The sequence below is a fragment of the Frieseomelitta varia genome, unplaced genomic scaffold (assembly GCF_011392965.1).
Source record: "Frieseomelitta varia isolate USP_RPSP 00005682 unplaced genomic scaffold, Fvar_1.2 scaffold_468, whole genome shotgun sequence".
NCBI lineage: Eukaryota > Metazoa > Arthropoda > Insecta > Hymenoptera > Apidae > Frieseomelitta > Frieseomelitta varia.
Window position 1 is genome coordinate 152,832 of NW_025110221.1, and position 19,554 is coordinate 172,385.

A 19,554-nucleotide genomic window follows, 5' to 3' on the forward strand; every position below is an offset into this window, starting at 1 on the left:
ATATCTCTGCAAAGATGCGGTTTGCATTCTTTTTCCATTTACATTCAAGACATGCTTGTTTCCTTTTTTTCTTTTTTTCTTTCAACGATTGCAAAAGATACTCTTGACTTGCAATTGCGATTCGTTTGAATGATTTTAACGCGTTTGCAACATTCTAAACCGCGCTGTGTAATCAAAATTGGAATAATTGAATGAGAATTTTATTATTTGAACAATTTTAACCATAAATGTTCATGATGTCCCTTTCCGGGAGCATTTATGTTGTGCGAACGGATTTTTTGTCCATACGAAAAATAAAACAAAAATAAACAAAAATTTCAGACGAGCATCTTAACCTCTTGCCGAAAATATTTGGCCCAAAATTGCAATTTTCTATTTTCTCATTTTTAAATATATTGAAATATAACTCGAACGAAACAAATAATAAATTTATTACTCATTTCTATCCAGTAATATACCGACGAATTCAAAAAAAGAATTATTGTATACGGATTTGGTCACTCGTTATGGTCCGTGAATCAGTTACTAGCGCAAGAGGTTAAAAATACTCTTACTTGGAAAATACTATTGCCATTATCTGTATCAAGCCAGGCATTGATGAACCGGTATTTAAAAAAAAAACCAGCTCAGTGTTCTCATCTTTTTAATTATTATAAATATATTTTTCTAATCAATGTGTCGTTTCAATACATACAAATATTGTTTCAATATCCTCGTAAATAATATACATATAGGTTATGTTGATCTCTTTGTCAGCCAATGAGACTCGGAAGATCTAAAAGGTTGGCACCCATGTCCTAAGCAGTTATTGGTGGTGGCGACTCCTACGCATCATGCGACTCGGTATATTTAATCGCAATATTTACGAACTGGAACGAACTGGTTCCTGTCGTGTTTCTATCAGAATTAGCAGAGATGCATGTGACGTTATTTGTGAATTGGAAATTATCACTAATAAATTATATCGAATCGTACATTTCGGTGTCAAGCGGTGCGCGTCGCTAAGCGATTAAGATGGAGTGTCATGGCTAGTTGCTTTAGAATTGTTGTAGGGTTCTGTTGCTTCCGAGTCATGAAAGAACGGAACACTCGGAAAAACGTAAATCAAATACGGCAGTATTTTAGTGGTCTCTCATTGAAAGACGAGAAGTTCAAAATAGGTTTATTATCTTGTGAAAGATCGACGTTTGACCTTGTTTCCTCCTCCCGCGATAAATGTCCTGAAATGACTTGTTCCAATGTGATCAGTTGCACGTTGAACGAGTATCACGTATTATTTTCCTAGTTTGTAATAGCTATAACACCAAAACGATTATTTCGTGTAAAATCAGGGGCTTCTCAAAGTGTGGGCCGGCGTAATTAAATTTGGGGGTCGCAGAAATTTTAGCAAAACTAAAAAATCGGTATGAATATTTGGCTACTTGTCTTTAATACATGATAAAATTATATTCACGCGTGTACTACAGAATTGTTTTCGAATAAATTTTCTTTGTGATTTGTTATATCAACAAATGTTTCAGTTTGCATTCTTAGCTTATATACCTCTATATCCAGAGTCGTCAAAATATTTGCTTGTTTGAGATGAGGAAAAGTTTGAGAAACCTGGTATGGATCTAAACTTTGAACTTTAAAGAACAAAAATTTAAAACATTCCAACATTTCGCCATCTAACCTTAACGTTCAATGAAATTGCAAATCGTTGTAAAGAGGAAATTTCAGTCTTCAGAACCACGGTGGATCGTGTCACGAAAAAAAAATTTTGAACCCTTGCAATTTTTAAATATAAAAGTGCTCTCGAATAAAAGCACTCTTCCCGTAAGAGGTTACGCCGCATGATGTAAAAATATCTTTGGAAAAAAAAAGAAAAACAAACTTAGGACAGTCAAAGTAAAAGCTTCACGCTTTAAGTAGGTCCTCGTACGATATTCCTTTATAAAGTTGAAATGCTAAAGTTATGCTTCGAGACCGTTATGACGTGTATGATTGCGCTACGTTACAATTTCGTCGGTAATAATTAGTTGAAGCGTGCGGTACAAGACGATCCAGATGTTGTTCGTGCCCACGCGTTGTTCCGAGGAATCGCTACTTCGTGGAATGACGTCACGGAGGGACGCAGCGCCGTGATTGGTCGATTAACTGGGGAGACGAAGCGTCACGGTCGCGATGGTGGGGGAAAGAGCGCGCGCTACGCGACGCGACACGATGCTACGGGACGAGACGGGACCGAGTGAAAGAGGGGCGGCGAAGCTGTCTCGGCGCTGTGCTATTTTCATCGTCGCGCTACTGCTGGCCCAGATTCGATGCGACCGTCACGACGTGAACGTGATATCCGATTCGTCCGCGAGTTCGCTGGGCCACCCTGCTCCCGTACCCTCGCCTCTACAGTCCACCCGTAAAACTTCGAACGAGTAGTAGAATCCCAGAAACGAAGAGCTCTCTCCTCTAGCTCGTTCGTTGACGCGTGAATCGTAGGAATTCGAAGATCGTATATCGTCTGGATGTTCGTCGTTTAATTTTGTGTTTAATTTTTTTCTCTCTCTCGTTTACATACTTGCAAGAGAGTGTTTTTTATGAACTGCCACGGAATCGTGCCAAGTGAAATCGTGTGCAACGCGTGGTGTGCCGTTACGCTGTGTGTGTGTAAGATGTGACTTCCCGGCGTGCATCCGTGCGCTGTCGTCACGCCGTTTTGTCGAACCCCCGCGACCGTGCGACGTGCGGTCCTCCCCACGTCCCGCACTGCAATAACAGATCTCGCGTTGTACTCTGCTGCGCGCGGCGAACCCAGAGGCTTCTGATATATCCGCTCTAACCCCGGCCAGGCTCGTTCGGGTCGTCAAATGACCTTAAGGTATGTACGTTCCTCGCGGTCATAGATTTTCTTTCTTTTCCATCTGTCGGCTGTTGTGTCACGTGGTCAAACATTTTCACCCGCGTAACAGTCTTTGGTACCATCTATCGGTACAATCAATCGTAAAAAAAGGGTTCGTGCTCCGTGTGATAAAGCTGTTTTAATTTTGTTTTAAATTTCAATTTTAAATATACTAAACGGTACTAATTTCTTTTAACTGAAGATACATCATCGATCTTCGGTACACTCTAGTTAAAATTGCAAAAAAAGAAGATATCCATTTTCTAAACGTTCCAGTTTCAGGCAGATTTCCAAAAAGTTTCGCTTCTCCTAATCGCGTTACAGAGCAAATACGTTCGATGACTTGTTCACGCCTTGCGGACGGGCAAACAGGTCGCAGGCATTCATTGGCATTGCGAGCCCCTTGTTAATGTAACCACTGGCGAGCAAGCGCTGATTGTTATCGAGAGATCCGCATGTAAACGAGAGTTACACCGGTGAACGATAATTTATCATGTAAATTCACTTCGCACGTGGCACCGTTTCAAAAACATTTGATCAATTATATATCGAAATTCACTTGCTTGTTACTAGTTACTTCGGCGCGGTGTTTCCACTGTTTTTATCGGCAGGCTTCTCCTCGGGCACGTGAACTCGCGCCCGTGAACCGTGAACGACTTACCTAGTTAAACTTCATGGTTAATGTATGCAAAGAAATGTGTATTAAACGCGTGTATAAGAAATATGTGTATTTTGGAGTTTTTATCGGACCATATTTGGAGAATATTTTTTTAGAAAAATCTGTGAAGTGCTGCGGATGGTGAAATGTTCGAATTTATTGTGTCAGTTGTAGGAAACATGATATTTCTCATACATGATATTTACCATAATTTTCCACGATATATGGGTGACATGGGAAAATTGTATACGAACGAACGCGATTGGAGTTCAATTCAAGTTCAACGAGCAGAGAGAGCTTTGACGAGAATCCAAACAGCGGGGGGTGACCTTGAGTGCTTTGACATTGACTAAAAGTTCACGGCGAGGACTTACGTGAATTTGGTCGACAGTGAAATTGCTCTTGCAACTTGTTTACGCCAAAATTTATTTATTTATTTATTTATATTTATAAATAAGCAGACCGCGCAGCAAATTTATAAATCAAAGTTTTCACTATTTTAATGATAATTACAATTTTGATTTACGATTTGTCACGTTGTCAAATTTTGTTCGTTGACATTAATAACTGAAAGATCACGTCTCGTGCAAATTCTCGGGGGAATATTGGGGAAATATATAATCTTTAAATTGGGGATTTTTATCGAAGGTAAACAAGAATTTAAATCACGTTGCATCGGAACTAGAAACCAATGTTTTCGAAATGGGTTAGTAATGCAAACGTTGACCGTTTGCTCGACATTTAACATGTTCGTTGCTAACGATTTCGATCGGCGACTGCCGCCTGATCAAAACGCGTAAAGTAAACGCGCTTTCTGTTATCATCGAGCTTGTATAGTGCATCGCATTACGCGTTTATTTGCCCGTGTATGTTACGAGAAAACTATGGTTAAATTTACGCGACTACTCGAGGGACTTATTCCATATTTTTCTTTTTTTTTTTTTTCCTTGTTAGATGCTTTATAACTAGAGACTATGGAACAGTGGTTCCTAACCTTTTTTTAGCCATGCACCACCTAACCTTTAAAATCCTAATGCAACTGTTGTGATAAATGAAATAAATGAAATTCATAATTCTTATTATTCAAAAAAAAGTGAATTTCTGTCTTCAAGTAGAGGAAGCCTAAAAGGCCATTGACTTCAAGGTCTGACAAAGCTTCCAAAGAAAGAATGACATCCGTGAAAGAAAGAAAAATTAGAAATTGGTTAGAAACGTTCATTTAAAGAAATGCAAGAAATTCAACTCATTCTCGAATTGTTTTCCCTGGAAAAAAAATTGCTTTCAGTTTTTCAAATTGCCTCACGTTGAGAACCACGGCTATAGAAGAACGAAATGGCAAACCAATTTTGTCGAGTTACTGAAATAAAATTTTTTTCAATCGAAATATATATATATATATTTTTTTTATTATAGTAGAAAATATAGATGAATGTACCGAATTTTATCGATAATATGCACTCGGAAGGGATTAAATGCTCCATCATTGAAATTGCAATTTGAACGAATAATATTTCGCTGTGAAGCAAAAAAAAATTCCGCCGTCTCGTATCAATGTTTCTCTAGTGTTTTTAATTTTTTTAAAAATTAAAGCGATTTCGCGTCACAACGCGACCACGACCATCTTTTTTTTTCTGCACAAACGTACGTTAACATTGCATAAGCTCATAAAAAATATTGATTTTCTTTAATCTTTGCTTCCTCTTCTTCCTCTTACTCTGTCGGAGAAAAGAAAACGGGGGGAAAAGAAAAATTTTATAAATAAATTTCAACAGTCTCATGGTAAATTTAGAAGTTTATTATAATAATAGTAGCGGTGGTGTCAGATGAATTTTATTATTACTTTAATGTATTGTTACAATCGTTTCAAAATGATATTGTTAGGTTACAGATGAATGATTAAACTTAATTTTAATTCATATGTCTACACGAGTGTGTCTGCATGTGTGTGTGTGTGTGTGTATTTTACGATAAACGTATTGATAGCCAGTATAAATACGGAATATAAATTGAAATTGAAACACTCATTCTAAAATTAAATAAGTGTTTATTCAAACTCTTGTGAATAATCTACGAGTCCGCGATATCAATTCAGGGTTAGTGTCTCGAATGTTCAATTTTTTGAAATTGAAATATATATAGATCGTATCTCCTAAATACATTTATATTACATACTCGGTGCAATATTTTAATAATATTCGACAAATATTGAAGAGCCGTAAATTTGTTCCGATCCCATCCGTTTGTTATTTTATTGAGAAATTTAGATATTAATTTCAATTTTCAAACGGAAAGTTTGTTGTGTAAATTGCATTTGAACGCGAGATTAATCAGGGTTGCATTTACATTTGCAATTAAATGTTCTCTTCGCTTATCGCGTTTCGCCGTGGAATTTCGTCCGAATGTGGAACGCACGATTCGTCAAACAATCGTGTGACTCACTCGCAATCAGTCGGTCTACACGTGAGAAAATACCTTACGTGCGGAGAATTATCTTGTCGCTAGCTTTATAAAGATAAAAAGAATCGTGCAACATATATCGCACCAATCCCACGAAACATCGAATTGAACTCGAAGAGACACTCCTCTTTGCAGATTGCTGATTATAAACTGGTTTGATTTCTCGAAACGCGAGGAATTTTTATTAAATGGCCGAGTTTGAAGCAGAAGACGTTACAATCTTTAACATGTACGGCTCGGGATAAATTTTTACGGTAGCGCGATGTATTTGCAATTCTTGCAGTCGTGGTGAGTTAATTGCGTGGGAGAGTTAGCGCAGAGTTTAATTAACGTGGATAGAAAGTTGGCCAATGAATGCAACCAGTGATTGTTGCATCGGACATTTTGAAACAAGCTACCGAGCAAACACGAGAAAAACGAATTGTAAATGCAACGAGGTAAAACTAGTTGATGTAAAATTCAATTACATCAAAGAGACTCTTTCTACGAAGTTACATCTTAGAGCGTAAACAACGAAGCCACCTCAAAGAGACGGCTCCGAGAACACATTTAGTCATTTAGCCAGAAATCACTTCCTACTACTAAAATAAATCCGTAATTTTAAATTTAGTTTGTTTTTTCTTATATTTTGATGAAAAAAGAATAAATAGGTGGGAGGAAACTTTCGGCCCACCCTGTATAGAAATTTGCCAGTCACACGGGTAAATTTTCCCGCCAATTTTTCGGCGAATCGTTGGTTCTATGTGATTCCATGAGATTAAAATGTCCGTAAAATTTCCGTCAGAGACATTAAAGTAAAAAAAAAAAAAAAATAGTAAAAAATAGTACAATAGTGTATTATACAAGCTTTCATTTATATATTTTACGAAAAATTATCTAAATCTTTAAAAATACACTGTTATTACGTCTATAAAATATCTAACAAAAATTATAAATTGGTCATTTTGGTCACTTTGGGGTAGATGTGGTGTTAACTCAGCTGAGCCAAAGCTAAAATGGGGGGAATGACATGGTGGAGGGGATACAGACCAGGAGAGTGGGGGAGTTGAAGCATAGAATTCCCATGAGAGACATTCAAGTCAAAAAGATAGAGAAACTCTATACACAATAGTGTGTACAAGCTTCTATTTATATATTCTACGAGAAATTATTTAAATCCTCAAAAATACAGTGTTGTTACGTCCATAAAATATCTAACAAAAATTATAAATTTGTCGTTTCGACCACTTTGGTAGTTCCAGTGTTAATTAATTCCTTTGTGCTCGAAGTTCCGTTTAGGATCTAGAAACTGTCGCTTTAGAATTCAGATGTACACGATGACCACGTAACCTGATTTATTCTTCAATTGCGTTCAATTCTAACGGAATCGAAGGTTAATTGTTAACTAATCAACGAGTAGAGAGGCTGGACTTTGGATTTTATACTTCAATAAAAGCAAGTATGCATTTAGAGTCGTATAACTTGGACTTTGGAAGTCCGATGACTTAATCAAACCTGGTGATCGAATGATGGCGATCATTCTACGCTTAACTGACGTCGAGGAGAAAGTAGTTGCAAATAGTTGCAACGAGGAAAACTGTACCAAGAAACAGTTAAACACAGGCCAAAAATCATTTCCTGCTAAAATAAATCTGTAATTCTTGTTATGTATCTTGTTCAACATTCGAAAGAAATAATCTCCAATCGTGTTTGAACGTAAATTTAATTTAAAATTAATAAAATTAGTTTTCTCTTATATTTTGACGTTTTATTGAAAATAGTAGGTGGGTAGAAACTTTTGGCCCACCCTGTATACAACAATTACACTACGGTTGTCATTTCCAACGACGAAGAAGAAGCTTTGTTTGTTCTAAAATACTTTTTGAATGTACGCGAAAAGTTGGGAAGCGAATTTAATGTTTCAAGAAGAATGTGTTTTAACAGCTAACTGTGAAATGCGAATAAGGAAAATAGAGGATAAAGAGGAGGTCGATGTTTTTACGCTGTCGGGCGAAAAATCTCGACCGTCGTAGCCAGCGACAAAGACGACAAAGCTTCTTGGCGATCTTGGTATATTTATAAGTGTCGAAGTGAGCGAGGAACGGGGGAAATATCGGTGATACACGTGCGTTTTTCGAATAAATATAGCCCGTTTCAAATGTCAGGATCATGTACACCACGTTCTAAGCACCGTTTCTTGGGAAAAGGCGGTTTTCTTATTTCGAGAATGTATCGGTAATCTTTTGAGCTCTAACGATCGATTAGATTGTAATGTTCGTGGAAGAGTCGATTGGTTGAAGTTTCGCGAACTGCAGGGGCGTAGCAGTCCCCTCTTTTTTTTTTTTTTTTTTTTTTTTATGAGACTTTAACAACGCAAAATGTTAACACTACAGAAACTTAAATCGATGTTTATATTTTTAAAAAGAACGAGAACGAAATATCTGGCTTGACAAAATGGCGATGGGGGGGAAAAATCTCTTTTTTCGCGACTGGAATTTGCTGTATCGTATTGTGATAGTGATATTTTTGGAAGTATGTATTTAGAAAGTTGGTCATTTGCCAAAGTTAGAGTGATTTGATGAATACGGGGCGTGCGAGTAAAATGTAGTTCACGCGAGCAACAAGTTTGCAAAGTACAAAGTACCGGAAGTTCGATGGCTAGAAGTTTATGCTGTGTGTGGTTTTATGCGAGTGACCTCGTGTTAGGTTCGACACGTTCGTACTCGAAGATATCTCGAAAAGCAAAAAGTAACGATTGATTTTTTTTAGGTTATATTTTTAGAATTATTTAACTATATATTTAGAATTAGTTAGAATTATATTATATTTTTAGATTATATTTTTCTAAAATTTTAGAATTATGTTTTTAGGTTATATTTCTGGAATTTTAGAATTATGCTTTTAGGTTATATTTCTAGAATTTTAGAATTATATTTTTAGATTATATATATAGTACTAAACATAGGATATATTTCTAGATTATTCTAGCAAATCTAACATATCCGCGTCGTTTATTTCAATCTTTGAAATTTTAGAAAATCATTAATGATTACGTTATTACGAAACGACAGAACTAGTTTGTTGTAATTATCTTTTTTTCATTCAGTTATGTGAATAGATATTTGAATCTGAATTATAACGAACATTCCTCATACCTAATAAAAATTCATGACTTTCTACGACCATGTATATTCGTAATACAGGGTGGTTCAAAAATTACTTCCTGCTAAAATAAACAATAAAAAATAATAAAATGCTATAAATAATAAATAATTTTAATGAAAAAATCATGCGTGAACTTAAATTTAATTTGAAATTAATTTTTTTCTTATATTTTTTGACGTTTTATTAAAAAAGAAAAAAAAATAGATGAGAAGAAACTTTTGGCCCACCCTATATGTATTCGTAATAAAACACGATATGTATTGTTTTTCTCGCGGAAGAAAAGTAGGAAATGGCGACCAGGTAGGCTGCAAAGCTTAGTGTTAATCCACCTCTGACGTCACCGTACGCTTGTACTCGCTCAATTTTTCTACAATTCTATCTCGTATCGAGTTTATCTCCGCGCGATCGCACAGGTGGAACCGAGCTCTTTTTCGTCACTGTCTTTTGAAAATCGAACGCAATGCACGCTACTTTTTCAATTTACGCTCGCGACAGAGTCCAGCGAGGGAAAAAAAATCAGTTACACGTTGTTCCATTCAATTTTCGGTGCAATTAAATAAACGTAACGAAAGAAAATTACAGAGTCGCGTCAGAGCGCAGTGTCATATCGACAGTTGATATAGAAATAGCTAGCTTTCCATTGACACTCGGCAGAAAATTTCCTCACCGTGATAGACGGTTGCTGGTTCTTTTTTTGTTTATTGTTGCCTTGATAAACTCTACGCTGATGGACGACGCATACAATGACTCTTGACCCGCGATTTCTCTTGTCTCGCGTTCATTTGCCACGCACTCTCGCGCACGGCTGCCGCATCGCGATAATTAACAATGAATTTCCTTGTTTAGTGCGATTGTCTGCCGTTTCTTTTCAATATTTCAGCTATTGCATTAATTTTGAGGTTAATATAAGTGTAAAGATACAGTCACTTAAATTAAATTAAATTCGTCGGTAAAGAAAGCTTTTTACGTGTATTAAGTGACGAATCAGTCGGTAAGTGAGGGAGAGTTTTCCGATTCTTGGTAAAAATCAAACTTTAAAAAAAAAAGTTTGTAGTGAGTACAAATCGTTTTCCTTAAATTTTATTACAATGATTAATAACTCGTATAAATAAATAAGTCGTGATTCGCGACATACCAAAAATACTTACTTAAATAATAGATCTCAAAGTCTGTATAATTAATAATGTTAACAAAAAAACATTTAAACGGAACGAAACTTTTATTCAAATGTATTTGCAAATATTACAGGCAAAATAATCGATGGAACGTGTCTTATAATGATTTTCAAATGATTGCCACTTTCCTTTTTTTTCTATATAAAAACGAAGGTGAAAGGAACTTTGATTATAAAAAAATATTTTCTTAAACTTGTTCGTAACTGTTCAGACTATAACATGTCCAATACTACACGACAAGTACGTAGAAAAAAATGTTGGTTTGATACGTAATGTACAAAGTAAATTTATACGTAATGATCTAGAAATTATACATGATAGTAGTATACATTTACGTTATTATACATGGTTAGTACACATTTATGTTATTATACATAGTAGTATACATAGTACTATACATAGTAATATATACTTATGTATACACATTGGATCATCTAGAGATAATACACGTAATATAACCAAATTGTTTACTCATCTGAAAAATAATAAATCCACTATGAAAAGTAATTTTTGTCGTACAAAATGGCAACATGAACGTACAGTATCTTCGTATCTCTGGTAGTATTGAAAAAGAAATATGTTAATTTGTTTTTCCATCGATAATGCAGATAACTAACGGTAAGAACTACCCTTGTCTCTCTTCAGCAAGTAAATACCGATATTCGTAATGATAGTTACGGATTGATATAGCATTCGTCCATGAGAGTGATCGATTGTGGTCATGTAAAGGGTTAATCGTAGCTTAACTTAAAGTTAAGTTGCAATTGTAACGTTTCGCCGGTTACCATTCTGTCACGTGGACAGTGCCCTTGCCGCTCGTTAACAATGCACGCGACAGTGTCGACCGTGCGAATTATCTCGTGACGTAACAGCCGAGGATATTTTTCTTTCGACGTTTGCTCCGTTGCCGACGCTCCCTGCCAAATAGCTCTATTGCCGGTTTGAAGATCAGAGTCGCGAAATGTCCCCTTTTCTTTCGAGAAAGGTTTAGGTTAGGTTTAGGTCAGAGCTCCGAGCATTGTTGCATTGGCGTAACAAATTTAAATTCGATTCGTACGAATTCAAATTCTAGAATAAATGAGTTGGACAGTCGGATCAATTTTCATCAAAGGAAAATATAATTATTTACGTTAAATGTAAAAATGTAAATGAAAACATAAAAATATTGTAAAATACCAAATTCAATATGAATAGAAATATAAACGTTTACTACGTTATTTTTCTCTTCTTGACGTAACATTGATCGATTCCTTAATGAAACAAAACGAGATCAGGTCGGAACTTGCCTCAGCGTTGAGGAAAAGTCGGAAGGAGTGGAAGTTTCTTTATCGGCTATTCTGCAACAATTCGCTTGGCGAATCCCGTGACAGGATGGAAATGAATTTGGGAAGTTGACGTTTCAAGCGAAACTTGAATGGTAAACAGCCGGTTCGCGTACGTCCATCTATATTTAAAATTTAAAGCGGTCGGGCTGAAAACGCCGACAGGGAGATGAAGCGCATCCCGCACTGACAGCTTAAATATGGTAAAAAACGGCAAATGAAATTCTGTTTGCCATGCCATTGAATTCGGCTCGACGTGAACGTATGCGTTTGTCTTGCGCTTAGTTACAAGTCAAATACGAACAAATACGACTTTAACTAGGTACAAAGAGACGAATTTCAGATGATCTTGGAAACTTCAAAATCCACAAAAAACTGATCCACGCCATGTTTTGCCTCCGTTGAAACCATACAACTTTTGTATTAAGCAATTATTAAGAGACGCATGATTTAAAAGTGATTTCAGGTGTGCACGTTACGTGAATCACCCTGTATAAAATGTCGGTACGTTTAGTTAAATCGTAGGATTTTTAGAACGATTTGTAGATGAACTACGCTTTGTTAATGACAGTGAAATCTATTTTACATTAAATTTTTATTTTCAACTCTCTGAATTACAAATTGTCACGATGAAATATTGTTAAATAATAATTGTTACGAGAAATATTTCAATATCAATATACGCAAATTTTTATTTTCAACTCTCTGAATTACAAACTGTCACGATGAAATATTGTTAAATAATAATTGTTACGAGAAATGTTTCAATATCAATATACGCACTGTTGCTTAACAATTTGCTGCTGGAAGCTTGCAGAAGAGAAAGAGAGAGAGAGTTTATCGGCCGTTTACGCAGCTGCAGATTAAGCACTTGCGGAAAAAACAAATCAATTACAATCCAACGATCGAATCGGTAACCCAAAATATCGTTTGTTTCGCGTGATTTGCTCCCATCCGCGCCCGTAGGATCTCGATGCAAGGCAAATAATTGTTTATCGTGCCAAGCAGCGAGGGGACGGCGGGGCAGTGCTGATTTGTGTTTAACAAATAATTTAATGCGATAGCAAATGGCAATATAACGGTGTGTTTATGGACCGATTGATCGATATAACTGCTACGCAACAGTGTTAATTTTGAAATGTTTGTCTTGCCCTTTCGAATGTTCTTTCATTCGTCTTCTTTTTTTTTTTTTTAAGTGGACCGTACATTCTTTCATTGGTCCTTTTCTTTTAGCATGAAGACCAAATAAAGGAGCAAGTTTAGATCATAGACGCGAGAATGAATAATATAATATATAACATATATATACTAGTATACTAAATATATTATATATACAATATACTAAATATATTATATATATAATAATAATATATAATAGTACATGTATACTAGTATACATACTATATGGCCGTGAAAAATCTCATGGTCACTTGTATTGCTGTACACAAGTAAATAAATAAAAATACTATATATAGTATATTATATATATTATTATAATAATATAATATATAAAAGTATATATATATATATTGTGTATATAATAATAATATGTAATAGTATACTATATATAATATATTATATGTATTACAATAATAATATAATATATAAAAGTATATATAGTAGTATACTATCTATATTATGTATATAATAATAATATATAATAGTACGTGTATACTGGTATACTATATATAGTATATTATATATATTAATAATATAATATACAAAAGTATATATATATAGTAGTATACTATATATATAATGTATATAATAATATAATACTATAATAATATATACTACTATATACACCACGAGCGTGTAATCCCACGTAAAGTATCAGATATCAATAATTGTACGAATAATATTAACCAAACAATTCATTAGCCATATTGGAACAAAATGTTTGTTCACTTTCGTTTTCATTCTTCAACGTTTTGAACTGCAAAATAAACGAGAGACCAGTTACCGAACTTCCGCGATAAATTGCAGTCTCAATACCTGCATAAAGTCCGCCTCGCTCGCGATTTCACTCCGAAACGGAAGTTCTTATCGTTCATCGATTTCTATTGGATTCACAACTGTTGATAAAACGCGGGAAAAAATATCTCGTACTTTCAAGAATGGTGCGTTAACCCCCTGTAATTCCAAAGCGAACCTACAACGATGTGTTTCATTTTTTTAATAAAAATGCAATAGAAAAATTGTCTTTTTACTCGGTAAAAATGAAAAAAGTAGAAACTCGCACTTTGACACAATAAAAATGACTCACGATCGGTTTAACGTCGGTATATCTTCGTGATCTGAAAGTAATAAAGATATTTTACTTCTCGCACACATTTCGAAATTAAAGATCCGAATGTCAACACGTTCGCTGTGTCTAGTGTTCATTGTCTGTATCGCTGTTAACATAGTTAATTGTGGTAATAAATGTGACAAACCGAGAATTCGTAGCAAAATGTGACTAATAAATAATCTCTCGATTGAGCGCGCTTTTAAAGTTAAGTTTAGTTAGCTACACAGTTAGAGAGTCAATGGAGGAATTCGTGAGATCTCGCGAGAGATTTAGTTCCGGGATCGGGAGCTGTACAATAAAATGTGACAAGAAACAAAAAAAAAAAAAAAAAGAAGCACGGCGGCGGCGAGGTTTCACTTGTCTCGAATTGCGATGCACGAGTGTAAAACGAGGAGAGGCAGCGTTCGTATTCGTTTTCACTAGGGCCAATGTATCCCCCCGTGTGCGCCGATGTAGGTTTCTAGGTTGATTTCAGTGAATCTTTTTTTTCCCGCCGAAGGTGCTAACGGTAAAACACCGCGCACACGTAGCCAACTTCTCTGTACGTGTCTCATTCATTGACACCGTTCATTTTATCTCTTCAATTTCACCTCTCTCGTTTCCCATTTAACTCGCCGTCGTGGAATTTCTGCCCGAGCCGTTTTATTTTGAATGGTGGCACGAGTCCGTCTTGCCTTCAATAAATCTTTTAGGATAAATTTTTGAAAAATATTGTCACTCGACTAACGTGTAATGTCTTTGTGCTTCCAAGAGTGTGTAATTAGTAACGATAAACATTGTTTAGAAAATAGCAAGTTTTCGATGGCTCTAATAATGGACTTGATACACTTTCAAAATTAGTGGAATGACTTTTTCAATTTTTAAAAAAAGGCACAAAGGTTCCTTGAAGAAAAAAATAAAATTCCCTTAAAGTGTTACAATTTTGTGTAACATTAAGAGATATATGTTGTTATATGATATATGATATATTGCATTAACGTTAAAAGATAGATGTTATTATATGATACATTGCATTAACGTCAAAAGATACATGTTATTATATGATATATTGCATTAACGTCAAAAGATACATGTTATTACATGATATATTGCATTAACGTCAAAAGATACATGTTATTACATGATATATTGCATTAACGTCAAAAGATACATGTTATTACATGATATATTGCATTAACGTCAAAAGATACATGTTATTACATGATATATTGCATTAACGTCAAAAGATACATGTTATTACATGATATATTGCATTAACGTCAAAAGATACATGTTATTACATGATATATTGCATTAACATTAAAAGATACATGTTATTATATGTTATAAAATTAAAAGATATCCAACTTTTATTCGCTATTAAAGGAATGTTATATTCCTAATTGTAATAGTACCTCATAATTTATAATTCTTCCCCAATTTGCACGTGCAGATTTAGTATAGAATATAAGATAGAAAGTAATTATGGTGTATCTGTGGTATAGTGTAACAAGTCCATTATATGGTATTTTAGTGTTGCATTTTTGTACAGTTCAATATTATTAAAGTTTCTTGGCTTCCTCTAATTCATTGACGTTTTATGAAACATTTTATTTCTCAAAAGTCGCATCCAACATATCTTTAACCTCCATTAGTATTTTTTAACCTTCTAAAAACCGCGAGGTTTGGGTTATGTTTGGGTTGTGTAGTATGAAAGGAGAGACGTTTAACACTCCCCTAGACAAGGATGGAACACATATAAATTGGTAAGGCACTTGTCCTTTGGCGACACTTACCAAATTTTTTTAGGGTAGGTTTGGGTTAGGTTTAAACCTAACCTAAACTGCGAGGTTTTTAGAAGGTTTGGTTAAAATAAAATCCTCTATATTTAATGGAATTATTATTATTTTAAAGAAAAATCACTGTCTGAGCGAATCGAACATTTCTACTTTAATAATAAAAAATATAGCTTTTGTCTCATAAAATTTTACCGCAATGTCTTTACTACTTCATGTCAGTTTAAGATTTTTAAAAGCCACTTTCTAAAAATAACAATTTTTATCATTCCATTAACCAGCCAATTTTCTGTGTTTCACAAAATCTCAGTGACTTTAAACATTGTTAGTTCCAATTTGTTTAAAAATGAAAAGACAACGTACGAATGTAAAATATTAAAACAGCTAGCTTGATCTTTTTTTTTTTGGAAAATGGACTTAGGCCACTTTCAAAATAAATAGGACACAATACGTATCTCGTTAAATGATAATCGTGTCACCTTTTGGAATATATAATAAAACTAACAATAAAAGAAAGTAGATAAAATTGTATGAAATAACTGTGTTACAGTGGCAAAGAGGATCGTCTCTTTTTTTTCGATACCATTACCATTACCATTACTGAAATATCGAAGAGATTCCAACCTGTGCAATGACGTGTTCCAGTCGAGCCAACCCGTGTAGAGATCCACAAATTGATCCCACTCGCGCGATAGGGGTTGACGCAACGACCGTTGCCCTCTCATTATCAATCGAGAATGTTGAAAGGGACCTGTTGTATGCTAGATTGAATAATCGGCGACCTTGAAGCGAGTGGCAGTGCAAACGCGCGTGGAGACGCGCGCCGGTGGCTATTCGTACACGCTGGCTGCCAATTATTTTAGTTATTCCGGTACGTCGATCCGAGCGCGCTCTCACTTTTCCCCCTATCCGTCATCACCTGTCCCCCCGGCTATCTTCTGCTTCGGAAGACTTTCGTTACGTAAAAAGTGATTTCGTAAATCGTCTCGACGTCCTGTCGGAAACGAGGCTGCGCCACTCGCCGTGTCTCCCCCCCGATGTTGTATCGGCGCCTATATTTGCTCGATGTGCGTTTCAAATTTACAAGCGGCCCGTAAAGAGGCGACTGTCAGTCGAAGCTTGCTTTAATCGCGCGGTATCATCGGCCGGCAGACAGTTTCGTTTGCCGTTGTGGAAAAAAAAGGGTCCTCGATTCTCGCCAATCGGATTACCAATCAGTTACCAAATTGTTAAGTATACAAGGTTGTTGTTTAAAGTATCAAGTTGTCGTGACGGAGAAACTGGATTGTGTCGATATATTTCATCGTGATTTTGACGTTTCACTCACCAACACGTCCGGCGCTTGATGAAAAGTAACTGCGGCGAAAAGGTTAGCAAAGGCAAATATTTTACTTTACAAAAAAAAAAAAAAAAGTTAATCGTGGTTTTCAATTAGTTGAATGTTCGTACTTAATCAGCTGCCATCTCGTGCACGCGCGCGTCCGTATGTAAATTAAACGAAATTTTAATTGAAGGTTATTAAAGCTGAAGCACCTGGAAACTGCATTTCGCGATATCGTCGTTTCAGCTGCGTATTTAAATCGAATTACATTTCACGCCCAATTTCTCGGTTGGTAACGTAGGTGTCCACTTCACGGAATGTCCGACCTTTCTATTTGAGATCGACACATCGACGCATCGCGTACTCCTAAAACCAGATACATAAAATGACGGAGCAGTACTTCCTCAAATCTCATCTGTCTGTTTCGCTTGGCATTCGCGCGAAACGTTCGTGCCAAAAAAGATAAAGGGGGAAATTCTCCTTTTTTTCGGCGGTAGTTGAAACCACGTTTGAATACGTACATACCACGTGCAGCTAGCGCCACCGATAAATTTAAAAGACGTTCCCCGACGACGGCATTCGCTTTGCTTTCCTCTTCTAATGCTCCTGTTTCTTTTTTATATTTATAGTTAAATTGTACGATTTACGCAGCACGATTCATATGTATGTATATAATAAAAACGAAATATAAATTTAATAATAAAAGTGTTACTCAATAGAGATACGAAGTAATTATAAAAATTAAATATAATATAACGTAATGTAATATAAGTACAATCGAATAAAAATATAAATTTTTATACTTCGTTCTTCTTCCAATTTCTCAATTGCATCCAATACTGAACTTTGCAATTCTTGCGTCATTGTTGAATGACATTATGAAAGTTCAAAGTTGTATGAAAGTCATTATTGATTAATTGTAAGAGCCACGCGAACTTTTCAACATTTATTTCTCGTACTTGTTTCATTTTCTTTCTTCATTTCGTATTTAACGATCTAACGAAAGTTGACGGAAATGTCGAAACGTTGATACAACGTCACGCGGTGTATCGTGTCCTCCAATCGATTTTGCTCGAGCTTCGAGAGATCGACTAATGTCATTATGACAACGCACGTCGTCTGGAATTTGCGTCGTCGAGCGAACGTCTTCTCCGCGTTAGGAATCTCAGTGGTTGCCCGTCCGTAATGAATTATTGTAGCGAATTGTCACCGCGATTGTTTCAAATACTCTGGGTGAGAAATATTCTACGAGCATGTTTATCGCGCGCGCGGATACTTGCGAAAATTTGGCGCAACATTTGGCACGTGTCGAACGTTTCACGATCCGCGATCATTTTCCTTGTTGCGAGTGAAACGAAAATATCTGAAATAGAGATTTTGAAATACAGTCTTCGTTACGTTTGCGGAAATTCATCGTCACACTTCTGAAGGATGTAGAATGCAATACACCATCTTGCAAACTTAACCTATATTCTTACGCGGAGCAAGATATTGTTCTCTGAAAAGCAACGGCTCTTCGAGATGAGAGAGTTCAAAATTCAGAATTCAGAAAAGAAAAGAAAAGAAAAGAAATCAACACGCGTAAATTTATGAAACCTTGTAAGATAAACATTCATTGAATCTTTACGTTTATGTTACAGTTTCCTGGTGAGTGCATCCTCACATACATGGAGTTTCAGCTGGATAGTGCAGAGTACTGCCAGGCTCAACACAAATAGAGAGATACGCCCAAATATCCTAGAACCTGCTAGGCACTATTGAAGAAGAAAGAAAAAAAGAAAGGAACATCTCAATCAGGCAAAGAAAAAAATTTTTTGATATTGGGATCATCCGCCTTGAAGTCAGAAAATCATCAGCTAGTCATCACGAAATATAGAATTAAATAGAATCAATTGTTAATTTACAATATTAAATACAAGCATTGTAGTTACTGAGCGCACCTGATTTAGGCGCACCCAGTGCCAAATAGGTAAGTACCAATGTCGATAATTCTTGTTGTATGAGAGTCGGATTGTCCGGGAGTTGTCACAGTTGACTTTTTTTTCAGCTAATCTTCCGAATCATAGTCAAGGATCCCAAGTGGGAATCGATCGCATATCAACAACGCCTAATGTAACGTAGTCCTCACCCTTTCAAGGAAATTTGCACCTTCACAACCCTCCTCGAGGTCTACATGTGAACCCATTGTTCTGTCCTCTGTAAAAAAATAACAAAGTATTCAATTAGTTAAATGAAAAACAACTTTATAAGACTGACATCTATGGGCTAAGTTCTCAAATTCAGCTTTTGTTGCTGAAGTTGTATAGTGTGGCACATTGCAAAAATAAAGAGAAACAGTGTCGTACAAAATCGTCAAAAACATAAAAATAGTAGGAGTTTTACACCACTTGTTGTCCAAAAAGGAAATGAGCAACATGAGGGTGAAGGACATCAGACCGGAACCCGCCGAGATTGAATACAAAAATATGAAGTTCCTTATTACTGATCGGCCCAATGATCAGACCATTCACACTTTTATTCAAGTAAGTTCTTTGCCGTTG

The 19,554-nt window shown here is 35.7% G+C and overlaps 1 protein-coding gene and 1 non-coding gene across 5 annotated transcripts in view; both read left to right on the forward strand.

Annotated features, from left to right (window-relative positions):
• The window catches only part of LOC122532740 (protein tyrosine phosphatase type IVA 1), a 52,593-nt gene that overhangs the window by 29,435 nt on the left and 3,604 nt on the right, over nt 1-19,554 (forward strand). Inside the window, exons 1-3 of one of the 4 annotated variants that reach the window (XM_043661783.1) lie at nt 2,276-2,851; nt 18,655-18,983; nt 19,062-19,536. In XM_043661783.1, the coding sequence (XP_043517718.1) occupies nt 19,420-19,536 (117 nt within the window). In that variant the 5' untranslated portion in view covers nt 2,276-2,851; nt 18,655-18,983; nt 19,062-19,419. Of the gene's footprint in view, nt 1-2,275; nt 2,852-16,905; nt 17,063-18,109; nt 18,248-18,654; nt 18,984-19,061; nt 19,537-19,554 lie in introns of those variants that run through there. The other 3 variants (XM_043661784.1, XM_043661785.1, XM_043661782.1) reach the window with 3 other exon arrangements.
• LOC122532747 lies at nt 15,601-15,704 on the forward strand. The gene has a single exon (XR_006307566.1). It is a non-coding gene; the product is annotated as a U6atac minor spliceosomal RNA (small nuclear RNA).